At 36.1% G+C, this 22,499-nt stretch overlaps 3 protein-coding genes and 1 long non-coding RNA gene across 6 annotated transcripts; 2 read left to right on the top strand and 2 right to left on the bottom strand.

The window, feature by feature from the left end:
• The first annotated feature begins 604 nt into the window (after window positions 1–604).
• LOC146899103 (uncharacterized) lies at window positions 605–1,136 on the top strand. Its single transcript, XR_015021545.1, has 2 exons — window positions 605–920; window positions 966–1,136. It is a non-coding gene; the product is annotated as an uncharacterized LOC146899103 (long non-coding RNA).
• On the bottom strand, window positions 783–8,040 carry LOC146899102 (cell division control protein 2 homolog). Of its 3 annotated transcripts, none has more exons than XR_015021544.1 (10): window positions 6,517–8,040; window positions 6,144–6,428; window positions 5,917–6,052; window positions 5,659–5,832; window positions 4,859–5,022; window positions 4,688–4,775; window positions 4,534–4,587; window positions 3,720–3,800; window positions 1,711–2,686; window positions 783–1,037 (listed from the first exon to the last, which is right to left on the bottom strand). XR_015021544.1 is itself a non-coding variant. In XM_085732841.1 (10 exons), the coding sequence occupies exons 1-9, from the start codon at window positions 6,726–6,728 to the stop codon at window positions 1,778–1,780; spliced, it is 2,103 nt and encodes a 700-aa protein (XP_085588967.1). In that variant the 5' UTR covers window positions 6,729–8,040; the 3' UTR covers window positions 783–1,037; window positions 1,756–1,777. The 3 variants fall into 3 exon arrangements, 2 of the variants coding, with proteins under 2 accessions (XP_085588967.1, XP_085588968.1); XM_085732841.1 differs by having other exon boundaries at window positions 1,756–2,686; XM_085732842.1 differs by lacking the exon at window positions 1,711–2,686.
• Window positions 8,041–8,180: 140 nt separating this feature from the next.
• On the bottom strand, window positions 8,181–11,874 carry LOC146899101 (cold-responsive protein kinase 1-like). The gene is made up of 7 exons (XM_085732843.1): window positions 11,694–11,874; window positions 11,100–11,245; window positions 10,890–11,002; window positions 10,586–10,796; window positions 10,216–10,453; window positions 9,708–9,858; window positions 8,181–8,816 (listed from the first exon to the last, which is right to left on the bottom strand). The coding sequence occupies exons 2-7, from the start codon at window positions 11,170–11,172 to the stop codon at window positions 8,421–8,423; spliced, it is 1,182 nt and encodes a 393-aa protein (XP_085588969.1). The 5' UTR covers window positions 11,173–11,245; window positions 11,694–11,874; the 3' UTR covers window positions 8,181–8,420.
• A 4,823-nt stretch (window positions 11,875–16,697) lies between these two features.
• On the top strand, window positions 16,698–19,635 carry LOC146899100 (uncharacterized). Its single transcript, XM_085736687.1, has 2 exons — window positions 16,698–19,575; window positions 19,632–19,635. Exons 1-2 carry the CDS (start codon window positions 16,787–16,789, stop codon window positions 19,633–19,635), a joined length of 2,793 nt encoding a protein of 930 aa, XP_085592813.1. The 5' UTR covers window positions 16,698–16,786.
• Window positions 19,636–22,499: the final 2,864 nt, after the last annotated feature.

Below are 22,499 nucleotides of genomic sequence, written 5' to 3'. Positions count from 1 at the left end.
GTTTACTCTATTGTAAAATTCAAAATTTAATACATACTCTTACAACACAATATGTTTGACATGATTTTTTTTTTTTTTTCGATTTTTTGTTTACTCTATTGTAAAATTCAAAATTTAATACATACTCTTATAACACAATATGTTTGACATGATTTTTTTTTTTTTTGTCAAGTAGTGTAGTGGCTAGAGAAATTCACATGAAAGATAAATAAGTTGGGTGTCTGGGGTTCGAACCCCGGCCCCTGCATAAATTATGCGTTATCCCTTATCAAGTGAGCTAAGCTCACGGGGACCTGTTTGACATGAAATTTAATACATACTCTTATAAAACAATATGTTTAACATGAAAGACATAATTATTTTCAGTCTGATGAACATTTCATGAAGAAAAAAAATGTTCATGTAATGAAATGTTATATACTTATATGGTGCAGTAATTATTTTATTTTATAAGCGTTATGTATTTTTGATATCAACATAAAATTAAACACAAGTAATTGAAGATTCATAGTGTTGTTCACATTTCTTTACCAGTCATAATTAGTTAATACTTTCTTTTTTTGACAAAATTTATTATACTTTAACTTTTATACATATTTCTCTACTACATAAATATTGTGATATTTATAAACATTTGATTCACTAACAAAATATCAACCTTACTGAAATGCTGTAGGTTGAATGCAGTGGTTAGTTTTTTAACAAAGAGCCAGGAAGGAATTAAGCAAACTACCAACTAACGAACAATTTTTGTAAAAGAATAAGAAGAAACTAACGAACAATTAAAAATACTAACAAAGCAATTTATACGTGCATTGCCCTTGTAACGAATGGGGAATGGTTATGAAAAATAAGGGACAGGACTAAAATGAACATTCAACACTTAGTCATCCAAAAAATTTGTAACAAAAAAAAAAAAAGTCATCCAAAGAATTTAAACCGAACTGTTTGTAACAAAAAAAAAGTCATCCAAAGAATTTAAACCGAACTGTCTCCACTTCTTCAGCTGATCAGGATTTTGATTTTCCTTTAATAACCTGAATGAAAACAAAACATGGTTAGTTAGTCATCCAAAGAATTTTAAACAATTTTTTTTTGAAGAGTTTACAAATGATAACTGAAGGTAGTAACTTTTTTAAGAAATAGTGAATAAACAAAACTCAAGAGGTTCAAGGTAGAAATGTTTGCTCAGAGAATTTGTTAAACTCATCGTTAGTTTAGGACAACTAATTGTAACTGGTTTATCTTGCCAATGAGAACTAACACATTAAATATACAAACCTTAGATCCCTTTTTGGGTTCAAAATCTAACACACCTTAAATCACAACATGCTTCAACATTCACACCTCAAAGCTCTAAAGCAACTCTTTCAAAACAATGTGAAAGATTTCTAAAAAAAATTCTATATTTCCCACCCTCTCAAAGCTCTCACCTCCCTTCCTCTCCAAACTACAAAACAAAGTGTAAGAGTATGTTTAGATGGAGGGTTTTAGAGGGAGAAATAGGGGAGGGCTTACTGTTGTTCTTTTAAATTAAGGGTACTCTAAAATATTTTTTAAAATGAGCATTATATGATCATTTATATTTTGTTCTTTCAATTTGTTTTTAAAAATAACAGGTATATTAAATATAAACATAGTCCTCTAAAGTTTTCCCTCCAAAATCCAACTCCAAAAAATACACTATTAAGATGTATTTGAGGGAAATACCTCAAATGAACTCCAAAAGAAAAACAGAACCTGAGAGCTCAATACCTCAAATGATCATTTTGCAACTCTACAGAGCACCAGTACAGGGAAGTTGCAAACGCTTCCTCAACATCTCAAGCACTTTCTTCACCCGGTCATTGGCAGCAGGAGCACCGCCAATCACACAATCCGAGTGATAAGGACTGCTGATACGCACCTCATTCATTACAACTATGACAGTCTTGTCCCAGCGGACTGGAAGCGTTTTAGATAAAGCATCAAAGATGCTCTGCGCTTCGCTTGTAACACCAACCCCAATCCTCTCAGCATCTGCCTCTGCTTGTCTAATGGCAAGTTCTTCTCTTGCTTGGAGATCATTGAGATCAACGTAGAAATTACGTGGATCAAGTGGGTCTTCATATTGACCTAGAAAGGTGAAGTCTTGAATGTAATCAGCGTTCAAAAGCCTAATTTTTCTAAGAGGGGCATCTTTGGAACCTTCCATGAGTCCGAGGATGTTGGAGGAATGATCAAACGTAACAACTTGGGCTTCAAATTCTTCACCAAATGTTGTCCTGATCGACAGCAAACATCCCACTACAAACGCTTCAGAGTTATTGTTGGTTGGTGTGGTGCTGCTGCCACCCTCCATCGTCATCGAAAACTCCTCTGCATTGTTGATACTGGTGGTGTCATCCTCCACCGTCATCCCAAACTTTTCTGCATTGTTATTGTCAGTGGTGGGGATGCTGACACCATCCATTATCGTCACAATCTCTTCTGCCTTGTTGGTGCTGCTGCCACCCTCCAACATCATCGCAGACGCTTCTGCATTGTTGTTGGTGGGGGTGGTGCTGCCATCCTCCATCGTAGTCGCAAACTCTTCTACATTTTTGCTGTTGGCGTTGCAGCTACCACCTTCCATCGTAGTCACAAACTCTTCTGTGATGTTTTTGTTGCCACCCTCCATGGTAATCGGCCTTTTTTTTGTGACGGACTGCTCCATCGTAATGAATGTAGTAATCTTAGTTAAGGTGTAAACAACTATGTGAATTTCCTTTATACTGAAATTTACCGAAATATATCAAAGACTCCTACAATTTTTTTTATGATATTCACATTATACTTTGAATTCACTTTGAGATCATCATGTTTAAGCTGAACTCAACCTATCTTATGAATGACATATAATAGGCTAAGACTTTCCTATTACACACAAGGAGTTCATGAAAGTACCAATAAGATTTAACTTTGAAAAACTTCCATCTCTCATTAGTAAAACGGTCACAATATTAGTTGTTACTTTATGGTTAAAGGAGACATTAATGTTGATAACCACCAAAATGTATTTACTGAAATTGTGCATAACTTATGATGGCTCCGATGGATGTTGGATTGCCAAAAGAATATGGAGCAATTTATGTGGAGGCTCTATCACAACAGCGAAGGATGGTGATTCCGTTGATGGCGTTTTTGTGGATATAGAGAGGTAGTGTGAAGGGATAAAGGAAGAGCAAAATGATGAGGGAAGGAGTCCCAGAGGGGAGGGAATTGGAAATAAAAAGTCATGCGATTAGAACAAATCTCATTCTTCATACAGTTATATTTGCACTAGCGCTCTTTACCGACAGACATGAGAATTAAGAATCACTAGCATGAGTGAAGTTGAGGATGGTGAAGTTGTTTTGGAAAATAGCGCTAATTTGGTTACAAATAGCGCTAATTTGGTAAGGAAAAAACTAATGTAGTTAAATATTGAATAGAAAAGGGTATAAAAAGTTTCTAATGTTATTGCTTGCTACATTTAGGGAATTAGGTAGTATTGAATAGCTTAATGCTGCCTTTTATTTAAATTTTTGTGATGATTGTTTTTTGAAGAAGTTTGTGATGATTGTTAAATAGCCATCTACCATTGCATAGGTCTTACATACCTCATTCTTGTAGGTAGCTTTGAACACACACAGGCACAGATAAAATAAAAGACGTAGCAACAAAAGAGAGATGGTTTAAGAGAGTAGAATAGGATATACCGGATTCAAGTCATCAAAGTAAGCATGTCTAAGAGCAGCTTCGGCAGAAATCCTCCTGTTTGGGTCCAAGCAAAGCATCCTCTGCAATGCATAAGAAACCGGCATGAAAGAAAGTATTGAAAATGAGACCAAGAAAGGAATAGAGATAAAAAAAACTAGTGAATCACTGATTTTGTTCTTTGTTTTTTTTTTTGAGCAACACTGATTTTGTTCTTAAAATAACAGTGATGATATAACTTGATTTATAAAATGAACAAAATTTTAAATTGTTATCTGAAATTGAAAATTCTTAACCACATTACTTGCTCTGTAAGAAATTTTTACAAATAATCTGATCAAATAATTTCAATTTCAAAAATTTGTTTATTTGATATATCAAATTTTCAAACACTTGCTATTTCATGCATTACATTGGTAACTATTTATAGTATTAAGGGAATGGGAAGAAGAAGAAAGTGGAACATGTGTGATACATTGACACAATGAAAAAGAAAAAAACATAAGGTGTGAAAGTGATGATGAGGTAAATTTTGAGTGGCAGAAGATCAATTAGTAATTAGCAATGTATATACGGATCTTCACAGCAGGGTGTAGCTAATGCGGTTTACATGACCACAAATTCACCTTCAATGAAAATATATATAAGCAATTTAAACTTAGGATTGTAAAAGCATTCATTTTTAATTAGGATATGTTTTCAAGACAAAAGGGGTGAAATAATGTTATAGCAGCACCTTCACAGCAGTGTGTGGCTAATGTGGTGCAGTAAACCTAAGGATCTTCAAATCAAAATTAGTGAGAAAATGAGACTCACCATTAGAAGATTAAGACCAGTTGGATCAAAAGGAGGAAAAATTGATGACAGGTCCTACAGTACACACAGTTGCATGGAGGCACATAAGCAAGATCCAATAACAGGACAACTGGTGAAAAATAACTCATATATTTGAGAAGTGAGAATTTGGTACCATTGGTCTAAATTTGGGATAGGTTTGAAGGTTAGCACATAAAGCAGTGACTCCTGGCCATGTTTCCTCTGTTGGGGTACCGAACATTCTTCATGTATAGAAAAAGGCATTGTTGGTTTGATTGAAAATAAAAAAGGGGAAATAAATCCTGTTTTGTGTGAGTGAAATTACCTGAAAATCGTCTCTAGTTCATCCTTGCAATCAATTGCTCGGAGAATTGGTATTCCAAGTACCATCTCACCAAAAATACAGCCGACAGACCATATATCAATTGGAGTTGAATATTGGCCACATTCAAACAATATCTCAGGTGCCCTATAAAACCGAGTTGCTACCTGCGACAATAGTGTAAAAGATATTTCAGGAACCATGACATCTACTTTCATTATAAGATCTACTGTCAGAAACCATCACAATATCTCAGGTGTTTTTGGAAATAAATAAAGACAACTACTATGGTTATTTCAGGAACCATGACATCTACTTTCATTATAAGATCACACACTATTCCATTATAATTGACCACTCTTGTGAATAACTATTTCTTTTTTAATCCCTTTCAGTTACTCTAGTTATAATACTTTCAAATCATGACTTGTCTCTGTGTATATCTATGTCCAAGTGTCCTAATCAAAAATAAATTTGTTTTCCAAAATTGACATATAACTAGATCTCTTTCGCAAATGGTTATGAGTTAAATTCTTGACTAGTGTGTATAGAAGAGCATCTGTTTCGAGAAGAGACAACTTATAATGCAGGAAAGGACTAACGCGACACAACAATTTGAATCACCACAACTGGCTGACATGATAAATCTAATTGTACATGTCTAAATGATAATATGACAGAAATAGTGTTGAAAGATTAAATTTAACAACTATGCACTAAAAACATCAATACATCTTAATTACATATGCACAAATACGCACGGAAAAGTTCTAAGATTACTTGTCGAACGAGAAAAACATTACCTTTGGCGAATATAACACGTCAGGATCTCCCAACTCTCTAGCCAAGCCAAAATCAGCCAACTTGATTATCTTTTCAGAATGATCAATCAAAAGGTTACTCGGTTTCAAATCTCTATGAATAATCTTGCGAGAATGACAGTACTCCACCGCAGATAGTATCTGATACAGAAAACTCTGCAATAACACCAACGTTAAATAAAAAAAATCACATTAATTACAAAAGATTACAACAAATTATGTTCGATAAACCTTATTTACCTTTTTAGTCATTGGATCGTTAATAGATGAATCGAAGCGTTCCGCGTCAAGAATGTAATCATGAAGATCACAATCAAGATACTCTAAAACCAAGTGCACGAGTCTTGTTCCCTTCTTGTACTTTACATTCAACAACCTGTACGCAACACAATCGTAAAATTAATTGATAAAATCTTTAACCGAAAAATGAAATTAATTAAAAATGTTTCAATTTTAGCAATAATTACCTAACAATGTTAGGATGATTCAATTCCCTAAGAAACGAGACTTCTCTGATGATGGAACCAGGAACAGCATTATAAGTTTCATGAATAGAAACTTGTTTAACAGCCACGATTCGTTTAGTTTCGACGTCGCAGCAACGGAAAACTGTACCGAAACCACCTTCACCAAGCTTCTCAAGAAAATCCAGATTTTCGAACGGTTTTCCTTCATTGAATTCTTTTTCGTCTTTCTTGCGCCTTGAATTACAAGTACTGCAGCATAATTCGCATGCTATGATGCGAACAAACCTAATCACAAGAAATTTGATTAATTAAACAAATTAAGTAGAAATGTAGAATTACTGAATGATTAGAGTGTGATCGATGAAGAACTTACAGAGAATCAGAGTAACTTGAATCGTGTTCTTGGAGATTTCTCAGCATTGTGAAATGGGAGAAGAGAAGAGAGAAAGAGAGAGGATTTGAGGAAGAAACCCTAATTCTTGAGGAGAATGAAAAAATAGCGATGCGAAAGAAAGAGTGGGATTTTGAAGATGAAAGGGTTTGGCGCGAAAATGTGAGTAATGAAATACGGTTACGAATATACATAGTTGCTTGCCACGTGGCATTTCATTGATTAACTAAACGTTATTACCTTGGTAGTGTAATCCTTCTAGACAAGGATCACCGCCTGAGTGAGTGTTGACGGGATGTAGGTAATGAACGCCAAGCAGTGGCTTCTCCGCTCCTACGACGACGACGGTGTAAGAATGCGTTGAATATGTGAAGTTTTTAGCGTGTATGTGTAGAGTTGTTAGTTAGTCGTTGCAGTGTCTTTGGACGTATGTGAGTAGATTAGAGTGGGGACAACATATCATCCAAAATAGATGGTCTATATTTATGTAGGCGGTCATGATTATGTGTATTTCAGGCGAGTCTATGCAATAACTCGTTTATTGGCTAATAACTTGAGGTGACCATCAACCAATTTGCAGAGTGGGGTTAGAGAGTTTTTTTTGTGTGTGTTAACCCTCTAGTTCTCAGGACGGAGTTTGACCGCGAAGAGTACATTTTGACCAATAATTGTTTCACCAAGGAATCAAACTCAAATTCTTGATTCGTCATTTGGCATAGCTCATTAACCACTTGAGCCTAATCATTTGGTTAACATAGTTTTATTTTTCTTTCTAAAGATTTGATTCAATATGTCCTTTAGTACTTAGTTAGTTGAGCTTAGTTTCCTTTCTTTTTCCCATGATTTTTCTGTGTTCTTTTATTTGCCAATTTATTAAAAAAATAATAATAAACATGAGAAAAAAAATATAATAAGCCGTGTACTTTTCTATGTGTTCTTTCTTATTTTCCAAGTCAATTTTGTGGGTCTATAAGCTGCGTGTTAAGAACGCTCTAATCTAAAAGAAGCGTGTTTAGTTCCCAATAGGAAAGGTCTTCGTATTACGAAAGCTTCTAAATTCTAATAGTTCATGAAGACTTTTGTTACATTTCCAAATTTCACAAGGCCAAAAATAAGCATGTGATGGGTGTCCAACCTGTTTCCAACCCTATATTCTATGAATAAAAAAATCTTAATTAATGATTTGGTCCCTTAAGTTATTTGTTGGTTACATTTTGGTCCCATAAGTTATTGACGTTACAATTTGGTCCCTTAAGTTGCTTTTTGGTTTCGTTTTGGTCCCTTAACTATTAAAAGTTTCGTTTTGGTCCCTTAACTTATTTTTTGGTTTCGTTTTGGTCCCTTAACTCTTCCTCCGTCAACCACTTTGGTCCTTTACGTTAGAATGAATGTATTAGAGTTAAGGGACCAAAACGAAACCAAAAAATCAGTTAAGGGACCAAAACGAAACCAAAAAATAAGTTAATGGACCAAAACGAAACCAAAAAATAAGTTAAGGGACCAAAACGAAACTTTTAATAGTTAAGGGACCAAAACGAAACCAAAAAGTAACTTAAGGGACCAAATTGTAACGTCAATAACTTATGAGACCAAAATGTAACCAACAAATAACTTAAGGGACCAAAAGAGTAATTAAGCCATAAAAAAACATGAAAACATCTTCACTTTTACTATTTAATTAAATTAATTGTACCTTTAACACAAAAAAAAAAATATACAAGATTGTACATTTTACAAAACTTCCTAGTGGCACAGTACCAAATAATTTTAACAAACAAATAAAATTATGGAATCGTCAACAAATTTACATGAGGTAACACACCTCATAAGAAAGAAATAAAAAGTTATCTTGTATCAAATGAAAAATCATTGATGACTAGTTAAGTTTACTTGTTTAAATCATATTTTACAGTAAAACTTGAAGTTGTTGCAGAACTTGAAGCAGCCAATGAAATGGTAGTAGTACCCTGGCTATCTGAGCTAGAGGAAGCATTGTATGAAGATGGAGCTGTCCCCATATCTATATTCTTTTTAGGTTCTCTAATTTTAAGGTCCATGACATCTGAAATCAAGCCTGGTTTTGTTATCTTGGTTTCATTGATATCCATTTCTCCGGTGAGCATTTTGACCACAGAAGACATGGTTGGCCGGAGCTTAGGAGTATCCTGAGTACAAAGAAGGGCAATCTTCAGAATTTTACAAGCCTCCTCAGCATCGAATTCGCCGTTTAGTGATATGTCTACCAATTGTGCCAATTCCTTTCGCTCATAAAGTTGCCATGTCTGTAAGTAAAGAAGCTTAAATAAGAGTTTGGTTTAAAGATACCATAATGCAGTAGAGTCTTATTTAATATCAATGCAATGAGTAAGCCGAACTAAGAATTACATTTTGGTATCTCAGTTCACTGTTTCAAAATGAGTAAAATCATGTGGTGTTTCGAGATATAATGCAGATGTACAAACAAGTGAAATTCTGTGTTAGAGCCTATTTGAATCAATGCAGATGCACAAGAGAAATTCTATGTTGAACAAAGCTTGCAGTCACCTTATTTTTAAATTAAATTGCCATTTTCTGTCCATAAACTAAAATATACTGTAAGAAACTGGTATCTTATTGCTGGAAATGGGGAACCCTTCTGCCTTTTATAACAAAAAGTGGCAACTCTTAGAGGGTCTGCTTACTTCCTAATGCCGAAAGGCCCTAATTCACTCAACAAACATGATATCTCACTCTCTAAAATTACCCTCTTATTTATAACCAACTATCTAACACTTATTAGGCTATGAACAGAACATACTCCCCTCAGGACTGTACCTATCACATATGTATGCAAGAACAACGTTTTGCTTTCGAGTATTGGAAAGAAATTCAAACACAATAGAACTAGATTTGTTAAAGATACAAAACACTGTTGTATATTTAGATATCGTCACAGCGAAAAGAAGAAAAACAGACCAATAATTTGAGACCAACAACAACACAAGGATTTGACTCCAATTATTTCATAGTTATTTCCACCCAACTTGAACCATACAAAGGAATTATGTTTTGGAGTATTTTTCTTATTAATAGGGAGACGAGCACAATAAAGTGTAATATATTTTCCATCTTACTGTCCATTTTAAAAATGCGAAAGATACTTGAACACAACAGAGGAAATAAGGCACACATACCGTTTCGAGAATATATTGATCTGCAATTGGTAATCTTGTATTTGTGTTAGACCTCCCACTGACTATCTCAACAAGGAGTACCCCAAAACTGTAAATATCTGCTTTACGTGTCAATTGCCCCCTTATTGCATACTCCGGTGCCAAATAACCTCTGAAATAAAAAAAAAACAGCATTGAGTTCCTGATATACGTAATTGGTGAGAAATGGGAGATAACACCACAAATAGTAAAAGAGATATGATTTCCTCATTCTCCCTTATGAAGCAACAGGGTGATGAATGGACATAATATACAAGAACATCCATTTAATATGACATCATGACAGCATTTGATTTATGCAGCTAATTCACACAATATAAAAGATGAATGACCTTTGCTGTTGTTGTATAGTTAGACATTTTGAGTTTAAAATAGGAATTACTGTTGGGAAGGGTACCCTGCTCTTTCAACAGTAAATCAAAATAAATGCTTCCAAATTTTGTAAGGACTGTAATTTTAAAACACTTACATTGTTCCTGCTACACGTGTGCTGACATGAGTCATGTATGATGGAATCAGCTTTGCAAGACCGAAATCTGAAATCTTAGGTGTAAGATCTTTGTCGAGGAGAATATTGCTTGCTTTTATATCCCTGTGAACAATATGTGGCAGTACTTCCTCATGGAGAAAGGCAAGTCCACGTGCAACTCCAAGGCATATCTTACGTCGTGTTTGCCAATTGAAGTAGATATTACTGTGACCTCCAGCTGCAAGTACAGAAGAAAAGAAAAAAGTCAAAGACTTGCTAATATAACAAGTGCACGAAATTATGATGAAATACAAGTCTTGTTCTCAAATTCTCGCAGAAAAGTGGACAGAAAGAATGATAATGCATTTACCTAGAAGGGTTTGTGAAAGGCTATTGTTCTCAAGATAATTGTAGACTAATATTCTGTGATCTCCTTCGACACAGCAACCATATAGTATAACCAAATTTTCATGCTTTATTTCTGAAATCACATTAATCTCGGTCAAGAATTCCTTCACCCCCTGTTTTGATTCAGTTGAAAGAACTTTTATGGCAGCCAACTTCCCACCTTTTAGAACTCCCTGATCATCCACCAAAATATCGATAAGGAAAAAAACAATGATCAAAACAAATGATACGGTGATGAAAGAAATACTAGAAAATTGTTTGGTTACCTTATAAACAGAACCAAAACCACCCTCCCCGATTTTATTAGCCGGGCTGAAATTGTCAGAGGCAATTTTTAGTTCTTTGTAGGTATAAACTTTAATTCGAATGCCGGAAAGTCCTGTTAACAAAGTATGTTGAATTAAAATCAAGCATTGTAAATAGGTATTTGTTCATTATTATACTGTAAGTATCTCAAATGTAGACTAGTTAGTTACCTTGATCGATTTCAGGATCTCGTCTTACATCAGAAGACACTTTCTTACCAAATAAGAAAGGAAAGCAAGTCATGACAGTATGAAGTAATCCAAATGCGGCTTCGAATGGAATCAATATCTTCAAAAGAAACTGTTTCTAATGTCACCTGAAAGATCCACATAAAACTATCAATGTCTTGAAGGATAACAAAGTGGAAAACCAATAATAATAAGAAGAAGAAGAATTCCTTCAAAAAAAAAAAAATAAGAAGAAGAAGAATTGAGCAACATTCGGGACTTACAAATGAACATTTTTCAGTCAAGTCAAAAGTGTATTAGATTGTTACCAAAGCCATAAGACCAAAAACAAACCAATGAATTTTAATCTATTCAATTCAATTCTAAATATAGTCTTTTAATTCTTACATAAAAAAATTAGTCAACGCAGTGTATCTAAACTCAGAATATGTATCCTAGACTATAGCTACAGTTGAATTGAATCTAAACATTGAAAAATAAATGTGGATTGATATTCTTGGGGAAGTAAAATTAGAGAAGATAATATTAAATAAAAAATAAATAAAAGAAAGAAAGAGTAAAATTGATTAAACAAACCTAAGAAGTTTAGAAACAGGATAAGATGAATCGGAAGAAATCAGGTTGTTGAGAATGGTAAGAAGAAGAAGAAATGAAGAAGGTGAAGATGAATTGAGAGAGAGAGAGAGAGAGACGGCAAATGTTAGAAAGTCAAGAGGGGACTTTTTGTTGTTGTGTATCTATGAATGAGATGAGGTTTAGTATGACCCGACCCTGCTCTATCTATTAATACTACTTGCTATTGCGGTTTGTTACTGCTGACTGACTCCATGGCGCGTGAACGCGGATAACATCAACAACCAACGACACTATTTCAAATGGTTGAATACTTTAATAAATTACTAACAACTTACTTAAAATAGACCTACTTTTCCAATAATTAAGAAGAATGGAGGACTACTCACTCCTTCATGCCCAAAATCTACGCATACATATTATGCCAATTAACGGTTTTTTTTTTTGGACCATTTTGGAGACACGAGACATTCAACTATTAAATCTTAAAAATCTTAATTTTTTCAACTATCATTTACCTTAGACACAAACTCGGCCACTAACATATTGGGTATGTGAACCGAACGCCAAGTATATGACCTATGATCCAATGAAACATTTGGTGATTCATCAATGAGTCTCCCAAATTGTTCAATCAATCGTGTTGTAATTTTGTATGGTCATTTTTTTGTGAGTAGTCATGATTTATGATGGGTATTTTTTATATAGATGTGACTAAATTGAGGGGCTTATTGAGCAATTATCGAAAAAGTCTATCCAAAAAAACTCATAGAAGTAGTTTTATTTGGCATGTGTTTGGTGCAGTGGTGACTTAAACGCAGCCTTGCGTACAGTGTAATTAATATATGATCCAAAAGTTTTCAAACTAATTTATAAAATATTACAAATCATAATATTTAGTCTAATAAAAAACATCCAAAGTTTGACAAAAAAAAACATAAGTATAAAAAAAAACAAATGCATATTAAAATAAATATCAAATATTTAAGATTAATATATATATACACACACATGCAAGTTGTGAGACCTACCGGATCCTAGACTGGCCAAACATACATTTGTACCATTTAAATTTACGAATGATTACCCGAATTCAAACACAAATCCATAAATGTTGATATTTATCCAGCTCTTTATGAGTATTATTTGCGGATGTCAAGGAGAACCGATTTCAATTAGCATCCTCACATGTAATCTGTAACAACCCGATTTTTCGCTAGATTTATTTTATTATTTATTTATGTGCGTTATATGTGCTCTTATGTGATTATTTGCCTTTGTGTGTATTTTTGGTCGGGATTTGTAGAATTCGGTGTTAGAAGGGTATTTTAGTCATTTTGGACTTAGGGGTATCTTGGTCATTTTGCGAGCAGGGATAATTTAGTAATTTTGATGAGGATTATTTTTAGTGCTTAGTGAGAGTTGTTATTTTCCTAAGTGCTAGGAAGTTGTAGTAATTTATTTTATTACCGGTAAGTGACTGTTAGTATTACATTTTACCGTTAAGTGAGTAGTAACATTTTGGTTAGAATAGAAATGGGTTAGGCCCATTAAGGTGTTGAGAGTTGAGCCCAATTAGATAGGACCTATATAAACTCTAGTTTGTAGTGAAAATAGAGTTTTTACCAACATTTTCAATTGAGAAGAGATAGAGATAGAGATAGAGAGAAGATAAGGGTTTGAAGAGGAGAATCTAGAAAAGGCTAGAGGGAGGTCAAGCTTCAAGGATTGTAGTTAGGATTGGAGCTAAAGTGAAGCCTTAGTGTTGATTGTGAAGAATTAAGGTAAGGGGGTTAGGCTTTAATCATAATCTTTTAGTTTAATTCTACCCTAATTCTTTGCATAATTGTGGTTAAGTGCTTAATTTGATTTTGGTTGTAGAATTTCGTGCTTAATTTTGTTGACATGATTATGTGCATGATTTGAATGATAATTGTGTTGTTGTTGTTGTTGTTGTTGAATTTGTATATTAAAATGGGTAGATATGAATATGATGAGTTTTTGTATGAAATTGATGATGAATAATGTTGTGGTTGTTAGATTGATGATGAATTCATGTTTAAATGTTGTTGTTGTTGTTTTAACATGTGTTGTTGATGAATTGATGCATTGGGTATCATGAATTTGGTGAATTGATGATGAAATTTGTTGCTGTTGTTGAAAGTTGAGAAAGTGGCGGTGAAGTGATGAATTTCGATGTGTTGATGTGGTAATCTCAAAACTTGTGTATGTTTGAGTGTTCTATAATGTATATGACCTGTAAACATCTTTGGGATCAAGTTTTGGGGTTTGGAATGATCAAAATTGGGATTTTGGGGTGGAAAGGGGTTGGATCCCGAAACTTTTTGAACTGTTCTGGTGTAGGACGCTTAAGCGTGCTCCAAGCGTCCACTCCCAGAAGCTACTGGAAGTTGGACGCTTAAGAGTGCAGAGGACGCTTAAGCGTGCAGCTCCCAGTTCAGCCATTTTGATTCTTTGTTTCGTGTACTTGGGGTCCAATCCGAGACTTCTAAAATGTTTCTTTTAACTTGTTAAACCTCTGTTTAAGCACTTAATCCTACTGGAACATGGTTTGAATCGAATTGGACTTGATTTTGTGAATTTTCACTTAACTTTGGAAAAATGGTCCAAAACGTTGATTTTTCCGAAAACTTGTTTTTCTCCGGAAATTGAAGTAGGGTTATGGTTGTATAATGTTTATATGATTTCTAAAAATGGTCGTGATTGGGTTCGTCAAGTTTTAACTTGTTTTGCTTTGAAAATTTGCATTCTTTGTAAAAGTGATAAAGTGAGACGAACTTTGAGTTTTTCATGATTTCGTCACACTTGGCCGGTGAAACGCCAAGGTATCCTCTACTGCACCCACAAGTGGTCTAGAGGTATTGTAACGCCCGTCTTAATTATTTACTTAATTTAATGAGGATTTATATATTTATTTATATATATATTTATATGATTTAAGAATTTAAATAGTTTGCATGATTTATAGATAAATTATGTGATTTTCTAGAATGACGTGAAGTATATTGATGTTGTGAAGTTGTTATGTTGGTGTGACTTATTTTATTATTAAATAAAATAAGATATGAGAAATAAAATAAAAATATTAAAGATTGGGCTGCGTGGTGAGATGAGCAATTAGTAGTGAGAAGAGTAAAAAGGAGAGATAAATAGACAGACATAAGTTAGGAAAAGTAGTACGTACGTTTTTGGAGAAAAAGGGAGAAAAGTCAGAAAGAGAGAAGAACCAAAGGAGGGCTGCGATTCTGCTATTATCAGGTAAGGGTGAGACTAATTTCCAATATTATTAAGGGTATAATTCTATAGGATGAATTTAGCATGATTAGGTTAAGTTTTGGTGAGGATTGAGAATTAGGTTTAGGATCAATTTTGATGAATGAATCAAGAACAGATGTTAGATTGATGCAAAATTAGTGTACAGACCTTAGATATGACCTAAGATGATAATTAGATGCTATTTGGATGAAGGAATCATGAATATAGGTGAAAAGTTGTGATTTTTAGGTTTCTGGCCGTACTGACATTCATCGCTCGCATCTGCGAGCAAGAACACTCGCAACGGCGAGCTAGAACCCAGAGCTCGCATCTGCGAGCAATGCAACTCGCAACTGCGAGTTACCTGTAAGCTCGCAACTACGAGCAGAATAATTCGCCACTGCGAGTAAGGACTTAGGAACCCAGAATGCATGCTTTGCTCGCCATTGCGAGCAGAGTTACTCGCCACTGCGAGTTAGGCTGTTAGTTGCCCAAAATTGTCCCGATGCGATCCCTTCGCACGTGTAGTCTTGAGTTGACCTTAGAATTAAGTAAGAGAGCTGTTTAGGATGTTTTTATAGACCCTGCAGTCTGTTCAGGTGACTGAGATTAGAAGTGTGGTTGCATGAATGTTATAATGATGCTTTATGGTATTTATGTTGATGTAATTCATACCTTAGATGATGTTAACACATTCAAATGTTATTAAATGTTGTATCTTGCTGCTGTTCCCTGCTTTTGACTGTTAGTGTCTTGAAGTTGCATGAGTCGGTCTATGTTGTAGAATTCAAGGAGTGGTCCATGATTATGAGTCATATGAGTTGTTTATGTTGTTGCCTAAGTTGTTGGAAGTTGAGTTGATTGCATACTCATTAAAGTTGGGGGCTTTAGGCCCGGCAGCCTTTGTGCTCATTAAAGTTGGGGGCTTTAGGCCCGGCAGCCTTTGTGCTCATTAAAGTTGGGGGCTTTAGGCCCGGCAGCCTTGTGCTCACACGTTGAAGAGCCATTATGCTCATTTTGTTGTTGATTGGTACCACATGCATTTGCATATCAAGAAGTTCATGATGTTTAAGTTGTCAAGTTGTTGTTGAGTTGATAGAGTTGCATGGTCAAAGAAGAGTTGTGTTGTTAAGTTGTTGTTGAGTTGATAGAGTTGCATGGTCAAAGAAGAGTTGTGTCGTCAAGTTAAGTGTTAAGTTGATTATGATTTGTGATGAAAATTAGTAATGGTATTTAATGATTGTATTTGTTATGAAATGAAAAATATGCTAATTGTTGATATGTTATTAATGTTTAAGTTGTTAAATGCATTTTATTGGATCATATTCTTAATGTATTGATTATGAAATCTCACCCCTTCTGCGTATATGTTGCCTCGACCGTGGGTAATGTGCAAGTAATAAAGATTAGAGGCGTTCATGAGTGGACTCTCAGTTGGTGTCTAGGTGCTCTGATACGTAACGGGATGGGGGCTTGCTTTTACTTCTATTCCTTACGTGTTTCTTTTATGAACTAATTTATGGGATTTTTCAATAAGGCCTGCGTGCCAAGACTTTTAAATGTTGAACTATTTTCCGCTGCAACAGTTTAAGATTTTTCATGATGTTGAATTTGAAGGATAATTATTACTATCTGTTTTTGAGATGTTAAAGTAGTGTGTGGCATTCCGTTATGAATTAAATACTCTGATTTTAATTGAAATTTTTATGTTGGGAAATCGGGGTGTTACAATTGGTATCAGAGCAGGTCGGTCCGTCCGGCCAAGTAGTGAGTCGAGTTGTGTCTTTAGGAGTTGGAATACCACTATTATGATATTCTAAATGTTGTGTGTTGTGCAGAGAAGAGACCTGGAGGCTGCGAATCTTATTTGCTATAAGAGGACTAGAATGGCTGGAAGAAATGATGCTGCGATTGCTGCTGCTTTGGAAGCTGTAGCCCAAGCTGTGGGACAACACCCAAATGTTGGTGCTGGTGCGAATGCTGATGTGAGAATGTTGGAGACCTTTCTGAGAAATCATCCTCCTACCTTCAAAGGAAGGTACAACCCTGATGGAGCACAGACGTGGCTCAAGGAGGTTGAGAGAATTTTCAGAGTTATGCAATGTACTGATGATCAGAAGGTGCGTTTTGGAACGCATATGCTGGCTGAGGAAGCTGATGACTGGTGGGTGAGCCTCCAACCTACCCTAGAACAGGATGATGCAGTTATTACTTGGGCTGTGTTTAAGAGAGAGTTCCTAAACAGATATTTTCCTGAGGATGTTCGCGGAAGAAAAGAGATCGAGTTCCTTGAGCTGAAGCAAGGAAACATGTCGGTGACAGAGTATGCAGCAAAGTTTGTGGAGCTGGCTCAGTTCTATCCACACTACACTGGGGACAATGCTGAGTTCTCTAAGTGTATCAAGTTCGAGAATGGTTTGCGTGCTGATATTAAGCGAGCCATTGGTTACCAACAGATCCGTGACTTTTCTGCTTTGGTGAGCAGATGCAGAATCTATGAAGATGACAGCAAAGCTCATTATAAGATTATGAGTGAGAAGAGGGGTAAGGGCCAACAAAGTCGCCCAAAGCCTTACAGTGCTCCTGCTGACAAAGGAAAAGGAAGAGCTAATGATGAGAGGAGGTCAAATAAGAAGGATGCTGGTGCTGAGGTTGTTTGTTACACTTGTGGCGAGAAAGGCCATAAGAGTAATGCTTGTACTAAGGATATTAAACGGTGCTTTCGTTGTGGCAGTAAAGGACATACACTTGCAGAGTGTAAGCATGCGGACATTGTGTGTTTTAACTGCAAAGAAGAGGGTCATATTGGGTCTCAGTGTACGAATCCGAAGAAGACTCAGACTAGAGGGAAAGTGTTTGCTTTGACTGGTACTCAGACTGAAAATGAGGATCGTTTGATCAGAGGTACTTGTTATATTAACAATACTCCTTTAGTTGCTATTATTGATACTGGTGCTACACATTGTTTTGTTGCTTTTGATTGTGCTTCTAAGTTGGGTCTTGCTGTGTCTGATATGAGTGGAGAAATGGTCGTCGAAACTCCAGCTAAGGGTTCGGTGATTACTTCTCTTGTTTGTTTACGATGTCCTTTGTCTATGTTTGATCGTGATTTTGAGATTGATTTAGTTTGTCGGCCTCTGAGTGGAATGGATGTAATTCTTGGTATGAACTGGTTAGAGTACAACCATGTTCTCATTAATTGTTTTAGTAAGTCGGTGAGTTTCTCTTCTGCTGAAGAGGAAAGTGGAGCAGAATTTTTGTCTACTAAGCAGCTGAAGCAATTAGAACGCGATGGGATCTTGATGTTTTCCTTGATGGCATCCTTATCTTTGGAGAATCAAGCAGTGATTGATAAGTTGCAGGTGGTGTGTGATTTTCCTGAAGTTTTCCCTGATGAAATCCCTGATGTACCACCGGAGAGAGAAGTTGAATTTTCTATTGACCTTGTTCCGGGAACGAAGCCTGTGTCTATGACACCTTATCGTATGTCAGCTTCTGAGTTGGCTGAGTTGAAGAAACAGTTGGAGGAATTGCTAGATAAGAAGTTCATTAGACCGAGTGTTTCACCTTGGGGAGCGCCGGTATTGTTGGTTAAGAAGAAAGATGGAAGTATGAGGTTGTGCATTGATTATCGACAACTGAATAAAGTAACTATAAAGAATAGATATCCACTTCCTAGAATTGATGATTTGATGGACCAGCTGGTGGGTGCACGTGTGTTCAGCAAGATTGATTTAAGGTCGGGTTATCATCAGATTAAAGTAAAAGATGAAGACATGCAGAAGACGGCCTTTAGGACGCGATATGGTCATTATGAATATAAGGTGATGCCTTTTGGTGTGAGTAATGCGCCTGGCGTGTTTATGGAGTATATGAATCGCATTTTCCATGCATTTTTGGATCGCTTTGTGGTTGTGTTCATCGATGATATTTTGATTTACTCTAAGACAGAAGAAGAACATGCAGAACATTTGAAAATCGTTTTGCAAGTGCTGAAAGATAAGAAGTTGTATGCTAAATTGTCTAAGTGTGAATTCTGGTTGAACGAGGTAAGTTTTCTGGGCCATGTTATTTCTGGTAGTGGTATTGCAGTCGATCCATCTAAAGTTGAAGCAGTATCACAATGGGAGATTCCTAAGTCAGTTACAGAGATTAGAAGCTTTTTGGGTTTGGCAGGATACTATCGAAGATTTATAGAAGGATTTTCTAAGTTGGCACTTCCATTAACTCAGTTGACGTGTAAAAGTAAAACCTTTGTGTGGGATGTTCATTGTGAGAACAGTTTTAATGAATTGAAGAAGCGTTTGACGACGGCTCCAGTTTTGATTTTGCCAAAACCTGATGAACCTTTTGCGGTGTATTGTGATGCGTCCAAATTGGGTTTAGGCGGTGTGCTTATGCAAGATGGTAAAGTTGTTGCTTATGCATCAAGACAGTTGAGAACTCATGAACGAAACTATCCTACTCATGACCTTGAATTAGCTGCAGTCGTATTTGTCCTTAAGATTTGGAGACACTACTTGTATGGTTCGAGATTCGAGGTGTTTAGTGATCACAAGAGCTTGAAGTATTTGTTTGATCAGAAAGAATTGAATATGCGGCAGCGACGGTGGCTCGAATTGTTGAAGGATTATGACTTTAGTTTGAATTACCATCCGGGTAAAGCTAATGTTGTTGTGGATGCCTTAAGTAGGAAGAGTTTACATATGTCTGCTATGATGGTGAAGGAATTTGAATTACTTGAACAGTTTAGAGATATGAGCTTAGTTTGTGAAATGTCGTCTCGGAGCGTTAAGTTAGGAATGCTGAAAATTGATAACGATTTCTTGAAAAGTATTAGAGATGCACAGAAGGTTGATGTTAAGTTTGTGGACTTGTTGGTTGCTAGTAATCAAACTGAAGATGGTGACTTTAAAGTCGATGATCAAGGTGTGTTGAGGTTCCGAGGTAGGATTTGTATTCCAGACAATGATGAGATAAAAAGGATGATTCTGGAAGAGAGTCATAGGAGTAGCTTGAGCATTCATCCGGGAGCTACAAAGATGTATCATGATTTAAAGAAGCTGTTTTGGTGGTCAGGATTGAAACGTGATGTGGCACAATTTGTGTACTCTTGTTTGATTTGTCAGAAGTCGAAGGTAGAGCATCAGAAACCTGCTGGGTTGATGACACCGTTAGATGTACCAGAATGGAAATGGGATAGTATATCCATGGATTTTGTGACGAGTTTGCCAAATACTCCTAAAGGGAATGACGCAATTTGGGTGATTGTTGACAGATTGACGAAGTCGGCACATTTCCTTCCGATTAATATTAGTTTTCCTGTGGCTCAGTTGGCATATATTTATATTCGAGACATTGTGAAGCTGCATGGTGTTCCTTCGAGCATTGTGTCAGATAGAGACCCATGATTTACTTCTAGATTTTGGAAGAGTTTGCAAGAGGCTTTAGGCTCTAAGTTGAGATTGAGTTTGGCTTATCATCCTCAGACAGATGGTCAGTTGGAAAGAACAATTCAGTCACTCGAAGACTTGTTGAGAGTTTGTGTACTTGAGCAAGGCGGAACTTGGGATAGTCATCTTCCGTTGATAGAGTTCACTTATAATAACAGCTATCATTCAAGTATTGGGATGGCACCTTTCGAGGCTTTGTATGGTCGGAGGTGTAGGACTCCGTTGTGTTGGTTTGAGACCGGTGAAAGTGTGGTTCTAGGACCAGAAATTGTTCAACAGACTACTGAGAAGATAAAAATGATTCAAGAGAAGATGAAAGCGTCGCAGAGTCGACAGAAGAGTTACCATGATAAGCGTAAGAAAGACCTTGAGTTTCAAGAGGGAGACCATGTGTTCTTGAGAGTTACCCCAACGACCGGTGTTGGTCGTGCATTGAAGTCAAAGAAGTTGACTCCAAAGTTTATTGGTCCTTATCAGATATCTGAGAGAATTGGCACGGTGGCTTATAGAGTTGGCTTACCACCGCATTTATCGAATTTGCACGATGTGTTTCATGTGTCGCAGCTGAGGAAGTATGTTCCAGACCCGTCCCATGTGATTCAGAGTGATGACGTGCAAGTTAGAGACAACCTTACGGTGGAGACTTTACCTTTGAGGATTGATGATCGCAAAATGAAGACGTTGAGAGGCAAAGAAATACCTCTAGTGAGAGTTGTTTGGAGCGGCACTACTGGTGAAAGCTTGACGTGGGAGCTGGAGAGTAAGATGATGGAGTCTTACCCAGAGTTGTTTGCTTGAGGTAAATTTTCGAGGACGAAAATTCTATAAGTTGGGGAGAGTTGTAACGCCCGTCTTAATTATTTACTTAATTTAATGAGGATTTATATATTTATTTATATATATATTTATATGATTTAAGAATTTAAATAGTTTGCATGATTTATAGATAAATTATGTGATTTTCTAGAATGACGTGAAGTATATTGATGTTGTGAAGTTGTTATGTTGGTGTGACTTATTTTATTATTAAATAAAATAAGATATGAGAAATAAAATAAAAATATTAAAGATTGGGCTGCGTGGTGAGATGAGCAATTAGTAGTGAGAAGAGTAAAAAGGAGAGATAAATAGACAGACATAAGTTAGGAAAAGTAGTACGTACGTTTTTGGAGAAAAAGGGAGAAAAGTCAGAAAGAGAGAAGAACCAAAGGAGGGCTGCGATTCTGCTATTATCAGGTAAGGGTGAGACTAATTTCCAATATTATTAAGGGTATAATTCTATAGGATGAATTTAGCATGATTAGGTTAAGTTTTGGTGAGGATTGAGAATTAGGTTTAGGATCAATTTTGATGAATGAATCAAGAACAGATGTTAGATTGATGCAAAATTAGTGTACAGACCTTAGATATGACCTAAGATGATAATTAGATGCTATTTGGATGAAGGAATCATGAATATAGGTGAAAAGTTGTGATTTTTAGGTTTCTGGCCGTACTGACATTCATCGCTCGCATCTGCGAGCAAGAACACTCGCAACGGCGAGCTAGAACCCAGAGCTCGCATCTGCGAGCAATGCAACTCGCAACTGCGAGTTACCTGTAAGCTCCCAACTACGAGCAGAATAACTCGCCACTGCGAGTAAGGACTTAGGAACCCAGAATGCATGCTTTGCTCGCCATTGCGAGCAGAGTTACTCGCCACTGCGAGTTAGGCTGTTAGTTGCCCAAAATTGTCCCGATGCGATCCCTTCGCACGTGTAGTCTTGAGTTGACCTTAGAATTAAGTAAGAGAGCTGTTTAGGATGTTTTTATAGACCCTGCAGTCTGTTCAGGTGACTGAGATTAGAAGTGTGGTTGCATGAATGTTATAATGATGCTTTATGGTATTTATGTTGATGTAATTCATACCTTAGATGATGTTAACACATTCAAATGTTATTAAATGTTGTATCTTGCCGCTGTTCCCTGCTTTTGACTGTTAGTGTCTTGAAGTTGCATGAGTCGGTCTATGTTGTAGAATTCCAGGAGTGGTCCATGATTATGAGTCATATGAGTTGTTTATGTTGTTGTCTAAGTTGTT

Source organism: Medicago sativa, chromosome 8 (assembly GCF_051527215.1).
Source record: "Medicago sativa cultivar Bolivia chromosome 8, Bolivia_mono, whole genome shotgun sequence".
Classification (NCBI taxonomy): Eukaryota; Viridiplantae; Streptophyta; class Magnoliopsida; order Fabales; family Fabaceae; genus Medicago; species Medicago sativa.
The sequence above is the reverse complement of the archived record's forward strand: the minus strand, read 5'-3'. Positions and strand labels throughout refer to the sequence as shown.